Source organism: Culex quinquefasciatus, chromosome 1 (genome assembly GCF_015732765.1).
Source record: "Culex quinquefasciatus strain JHB chromosome 1, VPISU_Cqui_1.0_pri_paternal, whole genome shotgun sequence".
Lineage (NCBI taxonomy): Eukaryota > Metazoa > Arthropoda > Insecta > Diptera > Culicidae > Culex > Culex quinquefasciatus.
The window spans coordinates 1297607-1311126 of NC_051861.1; the positions used below are offsets into that span (position 1 = coordinate 1297607).

The 13520-nt window shown below is 41.2% G+C and overlaps 1 protein-coding gene across 3 annotated transcripts in view; it reads right to left on the reverse strand.

The window, feature by feature from the left end:
- Nucleotides 1-734: 734 nt before the first annotated feature.
- LOC6032047 (platelet binding protein GspB) overlaps nt 735-13520 on the reverse strand; it is a 121812-nt gene continuing 109026 nt past the window's right edge. For 2 of the 3 annotated variants that reach the window (XM_038249360.1, XM_038249359.1), the window contains 2 exons: nt 3828-4354; nt 735-3718 (listed from right to left, as the gene is read on the reverse strand). In XM_038249360.1, the coding sequence (XP_038105288.1) occupies nt 1362-3718; nt 3828-4354 (2884 nt within the window). In that variant the 3' untranslated portion in view covers nt 735-1361. The remainder of the gene's footprint in view (nt 3719-3827; nt 4355-13520) is intronic. The other variant, XM_038249361.1, reaches the window with a different exon arrangement.

Consider the following 13520-nt stretch of genomic DNA (forward strand, 5'->3'; position numbering starts at 1 on the left):
CCTGATCAGGCCTTCTATCGAATGGGGAAGTAAAACCTTGGTCCATTTGCGTAAAAGAGGATTTAAGTGACTCACCACACATAACCTTCGGACCACAAAAGACCCGAGGGTCGTTCAAGTGGATTGCTTTGCTTTTGTTTTGCTCTAGTAGAATTGTCTTCAACTTAAGAAAATATTTAGCAAGACAACTGTTGATTTGGTGATGAACACTGCGAGACGCGTGTAAAAGTCACATTTTGGGCACCTTCTTGTACCAACCTTTCCCCGAAGGCACTTTCGTGAAGATGCGATGTCGTGCCGCTGCCTTATTTTTGATTGTGCTTGTTAAATACAAATACCTGAACCTGGAAGCAGTAATTAAATCGTCTGCGTGAGTTTCCCTCCAGGACCAATGCTGTCCAAAGCAAAGAAGAAAAATAAAAAAAAACGCGGAAAAATATTTTCCATCAGAACAAAGCAATTCAACACATTTTTTTTCTGGCACCGATGTTTTGGACGAGCTTTTTCCCGCGCGCGCAAATCTCCATGGAAAAGAAAGCAGCCGGTCGCGCGCTTCGAATCGTTGCGGCGGGAAAAGGCTCGTGACGGTGCATATTTTCACGGACCACGCGTTTCGTTTCGACTCCCGTCAGCGTCGTCGTCGAAAAATTATTCCTAGAGAGCATTCCTTCCCTTCAGTTAACTACTACAATTATGCTGCCTAGATTTTCCTCGCTCCAACACTGGTTGTGTAGTTATTTTTTTTGCGTTTATTATTCGTCAGCAGAGAAATAAGTACCGTTGTTTTGTTTTTTTTTTTTTCAGCTGGGAAAATTATCTAATCACACTTAATTGTCTTTCATAAACAGCGAAACAGTGAACGATGCTCTTGCGTTTTGTTAAGTTTGGCCAAGGATACATACGGTTTTGTTTGTTTTTTTTCTGTTGCATTTTTATGGTTGTTTTGCGTTTTTAAAAAATAATACCACTTTTTACACCTTTTTGCTGTTGACCTAGTCATTAAAAATAATCTTATATAAAATGGAGGCGCGGGATACTTTTCCCTTCAAATTGTCGAGAATGCGCGTCCCTGAAATGCAATAAACCACATTTTTCGCAGCAAATTAATAGCGTTTTTTTGTCTATACTTTTTTCTCTAAAAACTATTTACACATACTTGTCAGTATTCTCAATACTGGTGGGTATTTCCTTCGTAAACGCTAAATGTTCTTAACTAGGTGTCGTCTGTTTGTCTGTGTGTGTGTGTGACTTACTTGATGGGTTCAGCTAGTTAGTTCCTTATGTTTTGCGTTAATATTATTATTGTCTATATCATTACATTAAAATTGATATTGTATTTCAGCGAGGGGGATCGGGGTGGCTTAAGTCATGTGCAGGTCACCGCGCAGAATCCGGGTGAAGGTCTTCTTGAACTGCTGGTTGGCGAGGGCGTAGCAGAACGGGTTCATCGGGCTGTTGGCGTAGCACAGGAAGTACGAGAACATAAACAGGTGCTCGTTGATGCAGGGCGGGTTCGAGCAGAAGCCCACGACCAGGGCGAGCACGTGGTACGGCGTCCAGCAGGCGACGAACGCGCCCAGAATAAACGAGATGGTGCGGAACGCTTTGCGGGCGCGATTTTCCGACTTGGACTTTTGCCGACCGGCGATCCCGAGCGGACCGGCCTTCTGCTTGCCCTTCAGTCTTTTGCCGATCGACCGGATAAAGTCCCGCTTGCTGGACGTTTGCCGCTCCAGGCAGGGGTTGATCGTGATGGTGGGACCACTCGAGTGCGTCGTCGTTGGTGGTGGTGCCAGTGCGTTCGTTTGGGGTGGTGGTGCCGTTGAGGTGGCCGTGACCGGTGTGCTACTGCTGGTCGTCGTTGTCGCGGCTTCCGCTACGGTCGTCGTCGTCGTTGCAGCGGTCGCTACGGGCTTGGACTCGGGAGCAGTGCTTGAAACCGACGAAGAATTATTGTTGTTGTTGTTTAATTGCGCTTTCGAATTAAGGCTCGTGCTGTCGACCTGCGTGTTCTGCGGATGCTGCTGCTGCTGCTGCTGTAAGGCCTGTTGATCTATGTTAGAATTATTCGTGTAGGAGTTATTATTCAATACGGTGACCGGTTTGTCCGGATTCTGAGAGGCTACTGTGACTGTTGTACTAAATTTATTGATTGTTTGCGTCGGTTGAGCCGTGGTCGTTTGACCCGTTGGCGAAAGCGGTCCAATGTCGACCGCCCGGAGCAGAACCGTTGGCGGTGGCTGCTGGGACTGGGCGGTGGCTCGAATCAGCGCTTTCTGCAGCAGTGAAGGATTCGCAATGTTTTGGCCGGCCGCGTGCGCCGGAGATCGTGGCTGCACGACGGCAAACGCCGACGGTGGACTCTCGTACTGGGGCGACGGAACCACGACGGAACTTTCGTCCATGAAGCGTAGATCGGCACCGTCCATGCCGACGACGGCGTCGTACGTGACGGTGGAATCACCCTGGCTAATTATGCTATGAGGCCTGTCGGATTTGGACGGTGGACTCTCGGAAGCGTGTGGACTTCCCTGAAAGCCGTACGGTGGTGTTAGGATTGTGTGCGAGATTTCCGGCGCCCGTTCGGCTCTGGCTACCACTACCGGTTCGATGTCAACCGGGGAAATGGGAGACTGCACCGGGGTCGGTTTCAGCGGGGACACCTGAGGTTTGGGATCGCTGTTCTCCGAATCCAGTATGCTGGCCTCGCTGATTTTTGGAAGTCCTTCGCTTTTCGATGGATTACTAGGGGACTTTTTCGGTCTGCTGGGTTCGTTTGGAGATGCCGCTGTCGCGGGTGACGTTGACTTGAGGGCCCCGTTGTAACGATTCGACAAAACGGTAGCCGACGCACCAACCAGTAGTCCCGCCAACGATGTTCGCTTCTTCACTGCTCGTTGCTCTTCCTGTAGCTGCTTGGTGTTGGCCGAGCTCTCGTCATCCGAATCGAACGCAGGACTGCTGGAGCGTTCACTCTTGTCACCCTCCTTCTCTTCTTTACTTTTTTTGGCCTCTTCACACTTTTCGTCCTTGGGCTTGGGAACCGAACTCTTCCGTGACGCGGACGAAAGTTCCTCCTTGGGGAACTGATGCGGCGTAAGCGAGAGTGTCGTAGGAAGAATTACGTTCGGCGATGGCGCCACTGGCAGTGGTTTGTCCTGACTCAACAGGGTGCTCTGCGTTTTCGAAATCCCGATTCCACCGGCCTGGCCGGCCAGCCCCGTCATGGCGTTCCCCAGGGCCACCATCGACTGCATCTTGCGCTGTTTGGCCTCGCTCTTCTTCTGCATGTCGTACGCCGTCTTGTAGATTCCACCGTACAGCACAAACAGCACCACCAACGTCGTCCAGTAGTACCCGATGATGAGGGCGGTGTTGAAGACGGGATCCTTTAGGAACTGCACCGCACACTCCCCCGGCAGTAGGTCTCGATAGCCGAGAAAGTGCTCCCAGCCAAAGATCGAAATGAAGAACAACAGCGCCGGTATGATCCACGTGATCGTCACCATCCAGATGACCTTGTTCTTGGTTCGCCAGCTGCGGTATTTGGCCGCAATCTTCACCGAACAAAACCGATCGATCGTGATCAGCAGCACGGTGTACTGCGACACCAAACACACCGTGTAATCCACCGAGAGCCACAAATCACACAACAGCGGTCCAAGGTCCCAGTATCCCATAAGGACGTACACGGTGTAAAAGGGCATCGAAACGGTTCCTGTGGGATGAAACGAGCAGAACAAAAAAAAAAGCGGTTTAACATTCAGCAGGTGTGAGAGGAGCAAGCAAAAGGTGGAATATTTGAAAAGGGCGTGCGAAAGGCTCACCTATTAGCATATCGGTGGCTGCGAGTGACGCGATGAAGTAGTTGCTCGGCTGTCGAATGCTTCGGTCGACGATGAACGCCAGCAGCACCAGAATGTTGCCACCTATGGTGAGTATTATGCAAATGGCCAGACATATCGCTATCAGAATCGTTTGCCAAAGCTCAAACGGTGGCAGTACCGGTCCGATTCCGTTACCGTCGCGGCCATCGCCCACCACAAACGTCCCATTGTAGTAGAACCCGTCGGCGGTGCCATTGGCGCTCGCACTGACATTGTTCCACTCCAGCAGACTGTAGTTACCCGTTGCGAACCAGTTGCTGTACTCGCGAAGACTATCCAAGTCCATCCCATTGCCGATGCTGCTGCTGCCGCTGCTGCTGTCCCCACCACTCCCACTGCTGCTGGCCTTCTCGTACAACCGGTGGTACGCCGGGATTCCGAGCAAGTTTTGACATTCTGGGAAATTTAATAGATTTAATCTTTTGTAGAGTTGTTTGCAAAACCTTTCCTGTTTCTTCTTCAGCTTCCTGTTTGTTCCGGGTGCATTTGGAATAAAAGAGTAAGAGAGAAAGCAGTGGTCCATGAGAAATGGGCTATCATTCGGTTAGGGGGAGTAACATATTCTAAACTTGGCGGTAACGACTTGCTAGAAGTGATGTAATCGAGTTTAAGAAAGTTGAAGCGGTTATTTGGTCATGCAATGTGTCAGCTAGGGTGGTCCAAATCCGGACTTTTTTGGGGCTACCCCCTGAAATCAAAGATTGACCCATCACTAGGCTAAATTCCAAATTTGAGCTCATTCTGACCACGGGAACCCCTCCCTCCAATCGCTTAAAGTTTGTATGGGAAAAATCGTCAAAATGTATGGAGAAAAGCAACTGTTTTACTTTTTTACCTGTGGAAGGCGCCAAAGTTATCCGATTCTTACCATTTCTCAAATGTAGAACCTTCATTAAATTTAGAACAACTTTCCCGAAGACACCATATTTTTAGGATTTTTCCCGCGAAGTTATTAGCGCCCAAAACTGACCCTTTTGCGCGGCCAGCTGTAAGGGCTACCTAACAACGATGTTTATTTCCAATTCGTACACGCACGTGCTCTCTCTCAGGTTCAAACTCTCTCACGAGCTTGCTCGCCTGCCTGCCTGCTTGTTTACCTACAAGCGCGTGCTCTGTTTCTCGGCTTGGACTTTTGTCGTCGTCGTCGTTTTCGTTTGCTATCCGCTGCGCTGCGTTCTTGACATGTTTATTATAATGTTGAACTAAAATACCAGGTTTGTTTTGAGATATAAAATTTAATGTAATATGTGATCAACAAAAGATATCATATTATAAGAGCGTGTGAGGGAGAATACAAATTTGATGAATTAGTTCATCCCAAGTTCATCCATGAATCGTCATCGTTTTGGATTTTAATTTATCTGCTCTTGTTACAAGAAATACCATGAAGTTTTTTTAGATAAAAAAATGAAGGAATCTTTTTTAGATTTTTTTTTAAACTGAAAGGAAAGGAAGGCAAGATCTGAAGGTAGTTTACGATTGTGCAGAAAGAGATGTTTTCTGAATCGTTAAATTTACAGGTAAACTGACAAAAAATGATAAACAGTTGCAAAATTTGTTGCAGGTGGTCTAGGAACACAGAAAGAAATTTCCATAAAGAATAAAAAAAAAATATTTTAGAGAGTATGAATGAAAATTTGCAGCAATAATTGTAAAATTGCTTTGATTTGTATTAAGTATATTTTTGTTAAAGCAAACTACCTAAAGGAACAACATTTATATTACCTGAAGTTTTTTTTAATAATTGAATCATTATCATTAGAGGGTGACGATTCTCAAGATTTTCAATTTCCCGGGAATCGAGAGTTGAATTTGGCCATTTCCCGGGAATTTCCGGGACCCGGGAGTTTTTTTTACTATGCCAATAGTGCTAAAATTTAATAAAATGAAAAGTAATAAATTTGTTTTTGTTTTTTTTTTAATAAATTCAGTTACAATTGATTCATACTAATTCTATGAGACGGTAATTTAAGCAGCCTCATAATTTTAAGGAACTATATGAAACTTTTTAATTTTTTTCTGAAATACAAAATCGTTTCCTGAGCTTTTTAAGACTCAAAATTATAGTTTAAAATGTTTACGAATCTTAATTCGCACTGAGTCATTTTTCAAAAGTTGCACAAAGTTGTTATTAGATTTTTGTAAAAAAAAAATAACTAATATAACTAATATATAATTTTCCAGTATCGGGAATTTTGCAATATGATAAACATCGACTGAAAACAACAAATTCAACTTTTTTTTTGTTATTTTTGAGGTCAACTCTAAAGTTTAATTGAAGAAATATTAGAGTTATCAGGAAAATTCATATGTTCACAAAAAACTAGATTATGAGGATTGCTATGCTCAAGAGAAGATTATGGAAATAAACTTAACTTGAAAAATCTTTTCCCTCTTAGAAATAATTAAAAAAAAATATTTGGAAATAAAACATTTGATTTCATGTCTGGGGTGTAACTGGTAAATATTTTTAAAGGTAAATTTTGGGGTCCAAATTTTTCTCAATTCTAGCGTTTGGAATTTTTGACAAGTTAAAGTTTAAACTTTCTGGATAAGAAGATTAGAGAAGCATTGGTTTTTCGAAATTGAACATCGAACATCGAACATTGAACATTAAATGTTCAAAACATTTTTTCAAAATGTTTTTCTTATTAGTTTATCTATGTTTGCTTCAATATTTATAAGTTAAAAAATTCCGGGAGTCTCGACCGAATTTCCCGGGAATCGAGAGATCCAAAAATGGTCGATTTCCCGGGAATTCCCGCTCGTCACCCTCTAATTATCATGTTTCTTTAGAATATACGAAAAACTGCGTGTAATGCTTGAAAAAAAACAAACAAACCCTGTTCTCATGACATTTGCTGTAATTTTTTGATCGAGCCTAAGCTGTCTTTTCTTTAAACTATTTTTTTCGGCGCAGTTTTTTTTTATTTTTGTCATAATTTAAGAATTTATATGCTAAATATATCTTAAAACAATCCTGCTATTTTAGTTGACAAATCATAACTAATATAACTAATATATAATTTTCCAGTATCGGGAATTTTGCAATATGATAAACATCGACTGAAAACAACAAATTCAACTTTTTTTTGTTATTTTTGAGGTCAACTCTAAAGTTTAATTGAAGAAATATTAGAGTTATCAGGAAAATTCATATGTTCACAAAAAACTAGATTATGAGGATTGCTATGCTCAAGAGAAGATTATGGAAATAAACTTAACTTGAAAAATCTTTTCCCTCTTAGAAATAATTAAAAAAAAATATTTGGAAATAAAACATTTGATTTCATGTCTGGGGTGTAACTGGTAAATATTTTTAAAGGTAAATTTTGGGGTCCAAATTTTTCTCAATTCTAGCGTTTGGAATTTTTGACAAGTTAAAGTTTAAACTTTCTGGATAAGAAGATTAGAGAAGCATTGGTTTTTTCGAAATTGAACATCGAACATCGAACATTGAACATTAAATGTTCAAAACATTTTTTTCAAAATGTTTTTCTTATTAGTTTATCTATGTTTGCTTCAATATTTATAAGTTAAAAAATTCCCGGGAGTCTCGACCGAATTTCCCGGGAATCGAGAGATCCAAAAATGGTCGATTTCCCGGGAATTCCCGCTCGTCACCCTCTAATTATCATGTTTCTTTAGAATATACGAAAAACTGCGTGTAATGCTTGAAAAAAACAAACAAACCCTGTTCTCATGACATTTGCTGTAATTTTTTGATCGAGCCTAAGCTGTCTTTTCTTTAAACTATTTTTTTCGGCGCAGTTTTTTTTATTTTTGTCATAATTTAAGAATTTATATGCTAAATATATCTTAAAACAATCCTGCTATTTTAGTTGACAAATCATAATAAACATGCCAGAAACGCAGCGCAGCGGATAGCAAACGAAAACGACGACGACGACAAAAGTCCAAGCAGAGAAACAGCGCGCGCTTGTTGGTAAACAGGCAGGCAGGCAGGCAGGCGAGCAAGCTCGTGAGAGAGAGCACGTGCGTGTACGAATTGGAAATAAACATCGTTGTTAGGTAGCCCCTTACAGCTGGCCGCGCAAAAAGGGTCAGTTTTGGGCGCTAATAACTTCGCGGGAAAAAATCCTAAAAATATGGTGTCTTCGGGAAAGTTGTTCTAAATTTAATGAAGGTTCTACATTTGAGAAATGGTAAGAATCGGATAACTTTGGCGCCTTCCACAGGTAAAAAAGTAAAACAGTTGCTTTTCTCCATACATTTTGACGATTTTTCCCATACAAACTTTAAGCGATTGGAGGGAGGGGTTCCCGTGGTCAGAATGAGCTCAAATTTGGAATTTAGCCTAGTGATGGGTCAATCTTTGATTTCAGGGGGTAGCCCCAAAAAAGTCCGGATTTGGACCACCCTAGTGTCAGCCCAAAATTAGAATCTTGAGTAGCACTCCAGTGAAGAGTCAGCTTCAAGTTCATATTAAAATTATTCAGTACCACTTTATAACCACAAAACAGTCCGTCACAGTCTTAATGCCGTAGTCATTTTTCAATTCTACCCTCCTGCCCGGAAAATCTCCCCCTTAGGGGAAAGCACACTAATTTGACACCGTTTCAGAATAACAAAATACCAAGAATTTGATCAACCCGCAACAGAGTCGACACTCCCCTCGTCATGAAGATTACTCAAGCTCGTAGACCAGCGAAAAAGAAGACCGAAGACTGTGCACTTGACTTGAACCGCGCGCGCTACGCTGATGCTGGTCTGTATTTTCGGTCTGGCCAGTGTTTTCCAGGACTGTATTTCATATTTATTCTGCCACCTCACCCGCCCCTTATCCACTCACGAAACCGGGGGGGGGGGGAGTCATTTCCGTTTCCCTTCGTTCGAGCGCGCACTGACTTTGGGCCGTCACTCATTTTCCCACTACTGACGACGGCGACGACGACGAATTTGCCGGCAGCGAACTGTCTGCAAGAGAGTGAGAGAGTTACAAAGCCAAAGTCCTGAAACCCGGACCTGGGTGTCTGTCTGGTGTGCTGGGGTGTCCCCTCGGGGTTATCTAATGAGAAAAAGAGGATGTTTTGAATACGCGTCGTTACCAGGGAAAGTGGAACTGGACCAGCGCGAGCGTTGGGGAGATGAACTTTGAAGCTTCAGGGGTTGAAGCTTTTTGCCTAGGATTTTTCACCCGAGTTTTCAGATTCAAGCAAACATCCAGTTGAATGCCTCGCGGCAAATATATTGCAGCGCGTGTAGTTTGAAGTGGGATCGGCTTTGAAAGAAAAGAGGGTGGAAAAAATACGCCATCCGTTATTACAGCCAGGACTTCGAAGCCTCCGTGAAAGGAGCGAGCGAGTTAAGTGTTTGCAGTAAATTTTCCATTGTGGTGGTTCGTGGAATGTGGAAACAGCGATTTGTCGGCGCGGATTTTGCTGAAAACACAGGAAATTACATTCTGCCAGGTAGGGGCTTGACAGATTGGTGGAACATATGAAGTCAAGAACAGGAGTGGTTTTTAAACTTGCAGGAAAGGGCACGTGGGACGCCTTAACAGTAACTTTATTTGAATTTTAATCATATAACAAAATTACTATAAATCAGGTGTGGTAAATTAAACTTTTTAGTGAAGTTCGAAACCAAAGGTTTCCAGAAACGTTTTTTACTTGCCAGTCTTCTAATTAATTACTTAAATTACTGGGCACTATGGTAACAAAAATTTAATTCAAAATTAAATAAATTTGAGCATTCATTTTATTCCACTCAAAAGCTCATTCAAAAATAAAACTTGATAAAATAAAATCAAGACACTCAATATCACGCAAAGTACAGACAGTTTTTTTTTTGTTCAGAGTCTTAAATTATGATTTTATGGACAATCTAAGCTGTTCATTATCTGATTCGAAATTCCATTTTGCTTCACGTTTCAATCAACCGAAGTCTTATCAATCAATTGCAAGAGAAAATTATTTAAGTTACGTTTTTTTTTTTTTGAAATCGTGTTTATCATAAAAGCAAAAAATAGAAAGCTTAATTTAAAAAGAAATTGCATACTTATTTTTCTTTCTTTTTTATATATTTTTTTTCGCCGCAGAATAGCTTTTTACTGTATTGTTTTACTTCAATATATGAAAAAAATATTACATTAATTTATCTTAAATTGTTTTCAGTTTATTGCAATTCAAATGCCATTAAAATATTGAAGTTGTTTAAAAAAGGCCCCCTTAATTTTTTGAGCTAAACCTAAACTTTAAAAATTATTTTTAGTGGTTTAGGCCGATGCAAATATTTTTTAAAGTTTTTGTCCCTCGGCTCTGGCCGGAGTCAAAAGGAGGGGGGGGGGGGAAATATAAAAAAAATATTGAAATAACATGCCATAGTTTCAACATTTGCATGGAAAAAGTGTTTTAAAATGTATTTTACACTAGTTCAGTTGTTTTGCAATAAAAGTTTTCAAAAAATGTAAAATTTGACGAAAACGAAAATTTCAGCGAAAAAAAACTTTAGCGATAGTAGACATCGAAAATTTTCAAAAATTGAAAGGATTTTTAAATCAACCCAAACATGCTAAAAATGATTCTTAACGCAGGGGAATTCATTTTAAATTGATTTTAACTAATTGCACTAAAATTTCATAAAAATATTGAAGTTTTTTGAAAAAATATTTTTTTGCCCCCTGATTTTTCGGGCCAACTTTAAAGGGAGGGGGGGGGGCAAAAACTTTAAATAAAATTTGTACCAGCCTTATCATGATAACGGAGCAACTCTCCACGAAATCGGCCGATTTCGACCATTTTTATTTTTATTTAGCTTTTTTTCACTAAAACTCAATTTCCTCCGGCTCCGTTTTCAAGATATAGCCACCGTAAGTTTGATTTAAGCAAAATATTTGCAGTTTTTCGATTTTTAAAAATAGTGACCATTTCTAAAAAAAATTTTTTTTTTAAAAGTTCAGAAAATTTGCTATAAAATTTTCTAAGAGACATTGAAGATTGGACCTCGGGTTGCTGAGATAGAGCCGCTTTAAGAAAAAGAAACACGAAAATTGAAGTTTTCTAAATCTCACCAAAGCAACCCCATTATTTTCTAATGACGATATCTCAGCAACTAATGGTCCGATTTTCAATGTTAAGACATGAAACATTCGTAAAATTTTCCGAAAAATATTTTGAAAATTCTGAAATAAAGACTAGCATTTTAAATGGGCGTTATATTCAATGTTTGGCCCTATTAAAATGTTAAATATTTTTTTCGAAAAGATCGGAATATTCCACGAATGTTTTATGTGTTAACATTGAAAATCGGACCATTAGTTGCTGAGCAATCGTCATTAGAAAATGGTGGAATGTTTTGGTGAGATTTAGAAAACTTCAATTTTCGTGTTTCTTTTTCTTAAAACGGCTATATCTCAGCAACCCGAGGTCCAATCTTCAATGTCTCTTAGACAGTTTTATAGCAAATTTTCTGAACTTTTCAAAAAAAAAAAATCCGGAAATGGTCACTCATGGTCACCATTTTTAAAAATCGAAAAACTTCAAATATTTCGCTAAAATAAAACTTTCGGTGCCCTTTATCAAAAAATCTGTAAAGTACTTTTTGATTGCAAATTCAATTTTGCATTAAAAAATAATGTCAAACTTGTTTGACAGTTTGCAGTTTTTCGATTTTTAAAAATAGTGACCATTTCTAAAAAAAATTTTTTTTTTAAAAGTTCAGAAAATTTGCTATAAAATTTTCTAAGAGACATTGAAGATTGGACCTCGGGTTGCTGAGATAGAGCCGCTTTAAGAAAAAGAAACACGAAAATTGAAGTTTTCTAAATCTCACCAAAGCAACCCCATTATTTTCTAATGACGATATCTCAGCAACTAATGGTCCGATTTTCAATGTTAAGACATGAAACATTCGTAAAATTTTCCGAAAAAATATTTTGAAAATTCTGAAATAAAGACTAGCATTTTAAATGGGCGTTATATTCAATGTTTGGCCCTATTAAAATGTTAAATATTTTTTTCGAAAAGATCGGAATATTCCACGAATGTTTTATGTGTTAACATTGAAAATCGGACCATTAGTTGCTGAGCAATCGTCATTAGAAAATGGTGGAATGTTTTGGTGAGATTTAGAAAACTTCAATTTTCGTGTTTCTTTTTCTTAAAACGGCTATATCTCAGCAACCCGAGGTCCAATCTTCAATGTCTCTTAGACAGTTTTATAGCAAATTTTCTGAACTTTTCAAAAAAAAAAAATCCGGAAATGGTCACTCATGGTCACCATTTTTAAAAATCGAAAAACTTCAAATATTTCGCTAAAATAAAACTTTCGGTGCCCTTTATCAAAAAATCTGTAAAGTACTTTTTGATTGCAAATTCAATTTTGCATTAAAAAATAATGTCAAACTTGTTTTTGCATGAAACTTCGATTTTTTTCCAAAATTACAATTTTTTCAAATATTCATAACTCGGAAGCAGATTTTTTGCCCATGTTTCTCTATGGCTCAAAAGTTGCGGATTTTTGTCCCCTAAAACATATCAAAAAATCTCAAAAATCAAAAAAATACGTATTTTGAGAAATTGAGTTTTAGTGAAAAAAAAGTTGATTAAAAAATTGTAACCAGTGGGTGTGTAGTGAGTGAATTCCAGTGACACAGGGGCAGGTTAGCGAGTGTGTTCGTTGAGAGTGAGACGATTCGGTTTGTGTCACCCACGGAGAGCGAGCGCGACCACCCCGTATGAGATCGCCAATGAGATGGAGTAACGCCGCTAGCCACCACCAGAGGGCCGAAGAACATCGCAAGGATGGTAGCGGTGGCGAAAAGGATGATGATGATGATGGGGCGAAATATGGGACTTCGCCGGATCAGAGGTTCGCGGTTCCATGTCCTGCCGTAGATCGGCCATTTGCCCGGTGTATCGGAAAGTGTACGCGTCGTACAGATCGCGAAGAAAGCCGTCCGAGCTACGCTTAAAGCTCCGCGGCGTGATTAAGTGAAGTGCCGCGACTCACCAAGGAGAAGGACTTCACGGAGGACACGGAAAGACCGTGCAAGACACCCCAGGACATCCAGGTAAACCCGCGAACCCGTCAATAACCCTGATCTGTGCCCCGAAACTAACGCCCAGTGTAACCGCCATCTTGTTCCCCCATCTCATCACAGGACCCCGTAGTTTAGCTACAAAAGCCGGAATCCGCGACTCGGATCTCCCGGAATAACCCGTGGCTCGCCAGTGGTATCCCCAACCCGTCCACCGTGCACAATCGGTGTCGACCAGCGACCAGCCGCTCAAAGCTGAGTCGTGTGAGTCCTCCATCCGGGAACCACGAGCCACACCCGAAGACCTGCCTTACATCAACCAACCCTGCGCCGGAAACCGGGCAAGACCAGCGGTACCTTCTGGGACAGCTGAAGCTCGAGTCCGTCAACACACTCGAGGACGCGCAGAGGGCAGGCAAACGAGGGTCCAGCGAAGGCTGCAGCAGCATCAACCCGTGCGTCGGAACGTCGACGGCCACGACAAGCCACCCCAGGCCAGCGAGCAGCGCGAGCAGGCCGAGGTCGGAGACAGCGATCGCGTCAGCAGATCCAGCAGCATCGGCAGCAGTAGCTGAGGGGCCCCGAGCAGCAGGTCCGCCCACGGACAAACAAGGAAGAAAGTGTCAAGGTAG